Source organism: Varanus komodoensis, unplaced genomic scaffold (assembly GCF_004798865.1).
Source record: "Varanus komodoensis strain SLA01 unplaced genomic scaffold, ASM479886v1 scaffold356, whole genome shotgun sequence".
NCBI classification, from domain to species: domain Eukaryota; kingdom Metazoa; phylum Chordata; class Lepidosauria; order Squamata; family Varanidae; genus Varanus; species Varanus komodoensis.
In genome coordinates, this window is record NW_025335867.1 from 48,578 (window position 1) to 51,344 (window position 2,767).

At 58.4% G+C, this 2,767-nt stretch overlaps 1 protein-coding gene across 1 annotated transcript in view; it reads right to left on the reverse strand.

Moving 5' to 3' along the window:
* Window positions 1-1,362: 1,362 nt before the first annotated feature.
* Window positions 1,363-2,767, reverse strand: part of LOC123028159 — a gene marked incomplete at its 3' end in the record, with an annotated part of 4,059 nt that continues 2,654 nt past the window's right edge. Inside the window, 3 exon segments of the mRNA XM_044439703.1 lie at window positions 1,363-1,481; window positions 1,484-1,878; window positions 1,880-2,748. Coding sequence (XP_044295638.1) covers window positions 1,363-1,481; window positions 1,484-1,878; window positions 1,880-2,748 — 1,383 coding nt within the window.

Consider the following 2,767-nt stretch of genomic DNA (forward strand, 5'->3'; position numbering starts at 1 on the left):
CACGTGGACCTCTATTCAGGGCAACTTTTGCCCCTTTGTCAGGGTGGGGCCGGGAAATCGCGGCCTCTAGGCGGGACTCCGACCGTCAGAACGCGCTCGAAACGGGCTGAAACGGAGGCCTGAGTGAGGGACAGCGTCTCAAAGAGGACTATGTGCGCGCGTGTCGCCCACTTATCCGGGCGACCTTTGCCCCTCTGTCAGACTGGGGCCGGGAAATCAGGGTATCCAGGCGGGCCTCCGACCGTCCGAACGCTCGCGTAATGAGCGGAAATGGAGGCCTGCGCGGAGGGACAGCATCTCAAAGAGGATTAGTTGTGTCCGCGTCACCCCCTTTTCGGGGCAAGTTTTGCCCCTCAGTCAGAGTGGGGCCGGGAAAACACGGCCTCCGGGCGTACGTCCAACCATCGGAACGCGCTCAGAACAAGCGGAAACGGAGGCCTTCGCGGAGGGCAGTTTCTCCAAGAGGACTACGTGCGCGCGCTTCCCGTTGTTTTCGGGGCAACTTTTGCCCCTCTGTCAGGGTGGGGCTGGGAAATCGAAGCCTCCGGGCCTGCATCCGAACGTGGAACGCGCTCGGAATGGGCGGAAACGGAGTCCTTCGCGGAGGGACACCATCTCAAAGAAGACTAGGTGTGTCCACGTGGCCCTCTTTTTGGGGCAAATTTTACACCTCTGTAAGAGTGGGGCCGGGAAATCGCAGCCCCAGGGCGGGCCCCGTCCGTCGGAACGCGCTCGGAATGGGCGGTAATGAAGGCCTACGTGGTGGGACAGTGTCTCAAAGAGGACCAGGTGTGTCTGCTTCTCCCTCAATTCGGGGCAACTTTTTCCTCTCTGTCAGGGTGGGGCCGGGAAATCGCAGCCTTCGGCGGGCCTCCGACCGTCGAAATGCGGTCGGTACAGGCAGAAACGGAGCCCTGCATGTAGGGACAGCGTCTCAAAGAGGACTTGGTGTGTCCGCGTGGCCCACTTTTCGGGGCAACTTTTTCCCCTATGTCAGGGTTGGGCCGGGAATCCCGGCCTTCAGGCAATTCTCCGACCGTGGAAATGCGTTCAGTACGGGCAGAAATGGAGGGCTACGCGGAGGGACGTCTCAAAGAGAACAAGGTGCGCGCGCATCGCCCTGTCTTCGGGGCAACTTTTGCCTCTATGTTAGGGTGGGGCTGGCAAATCCCTGCCTTCGGGAGGGCCTCCAACCGTCGGAACGCGCTCGGTACGGGCAGAAACGAAGGCCTGCGCGGAGGGACAGCTTCTCAAAAGGACTAGGTGCGCGCGCGTTGCCCTGTTTTTGGGGCAACTTTTGCCCCTTTGTCAGGGTGGAGCTGGGAAATCGCGGCCTCCGGGCGGTCCTCCGACCTTCGGAACGTGCTCGGAATGGGCGGAAACTAAGAAAGACATAATCTCGTTTGCATTCTTAATGTCCTTCCCTCCAGAGGTTAGCAGCCCTCGTTCTTTATACAATGCTCCATGGACATGAGCCGTGGGAAAGCGTATCGGCTGTCCGTATAAATGTTGAGAGCTTTTCCCTTCCCCCACCGGAGTGCCTGTGTCAGGGCGACAAGTTCTGCCTTTTGTGCTGACGTGCCGTGTCCCAGAGCCTGTGCCCATATTACCTCAGAGCTGGTGACCACCGCTGCTCCCGCAAAGCGAATCCCGTCCTTGACGAAACTGCTCCCGTCTGTAAACAAATTGAGGGCTGGCTGCCCTAGCAGGACGTCCGTCAGGTCTGGTCTGGTACCGGTCAGGGTGTCGAGGATCTCAGCACAATCATGTGTGGGACTCTCATGTTGATCGTCTGGTAGTAGGGTCGCCAGATTAAGGACCGCTGCCCTGGAAAAAGTGACCCGCGGGGGGTCCAATAAAAGTACCTGGTATTGAGTCGTTGGAGATCCATCGATCCGGTGGACTGCGGAGGAGGGTTTCCACGGCGTGCGCCCCAATGACTTGGAGGTCCTGGCCCAGTGTCAGTTTCTTGGCCTCTTTCACCAGCACCGCTGTCGCGGCAATTGCTCTCATGCAAGTGGGCCACCCTGCCGCCACTGGGTCTAGTCGTTTTGACAAATACGCAACCGGCCGTCTCCATGGGCCCAAAGTCTGGGTTAGAACTCCTTTTGCTATACCTCGAGCCTCAGCCACAAAAAGTTCGAAGGTTTTCTTGAGATCGGGTAGGGCTAGAGCGGGGGCCATGGTAATAGCCTTTTTAAGGGCCTGGAACGCCGATTGCTCAACCTCAGTCCACATTAGGGAGTCACCCTTTCCTCCCGTGCTGGTGTAGAGGGGTTTCGCTATCTCAGCAAAGCCGGGGATCAACAGGCGGCAGTACCCTACCATGCCCAGGAATTCTCTGACTTGTCGTTTAGTCGTGGGTGTGGGAATATTCTGGATTGCTCGGACTCGGCTGGCTGACAGTGTCCGCTTTCCCCCACTAAGATCGTATCCCAAATAAGTCACCCTCTGACTGCAGATCTGTGCCTTCTTTATTGAAACCCGATATCCCATGGAGCCCAGGGCGGCCAGGAGGTCTCTAGTCGCCTGCAGGCACGCAGGCGCGGACTCCGCCGCCAAGAGCAAGTCATCCACATATTGCAAAAGGGTAACCTCGGGATGGTTTTCCCGAAAAGGGGAAAGGTCTCTACTTAGAGCTTCATCAAAGAGGGTAGGGGAGTTCTTAAACCCCTGCGGCAGCCTGGTCCACGTAAGTTGACCCGAGAACCCCTGGTCCAGATCCGTCCACTCAAAAGCAAAGAGAGGCTGGCTCACCGGGGCCAGC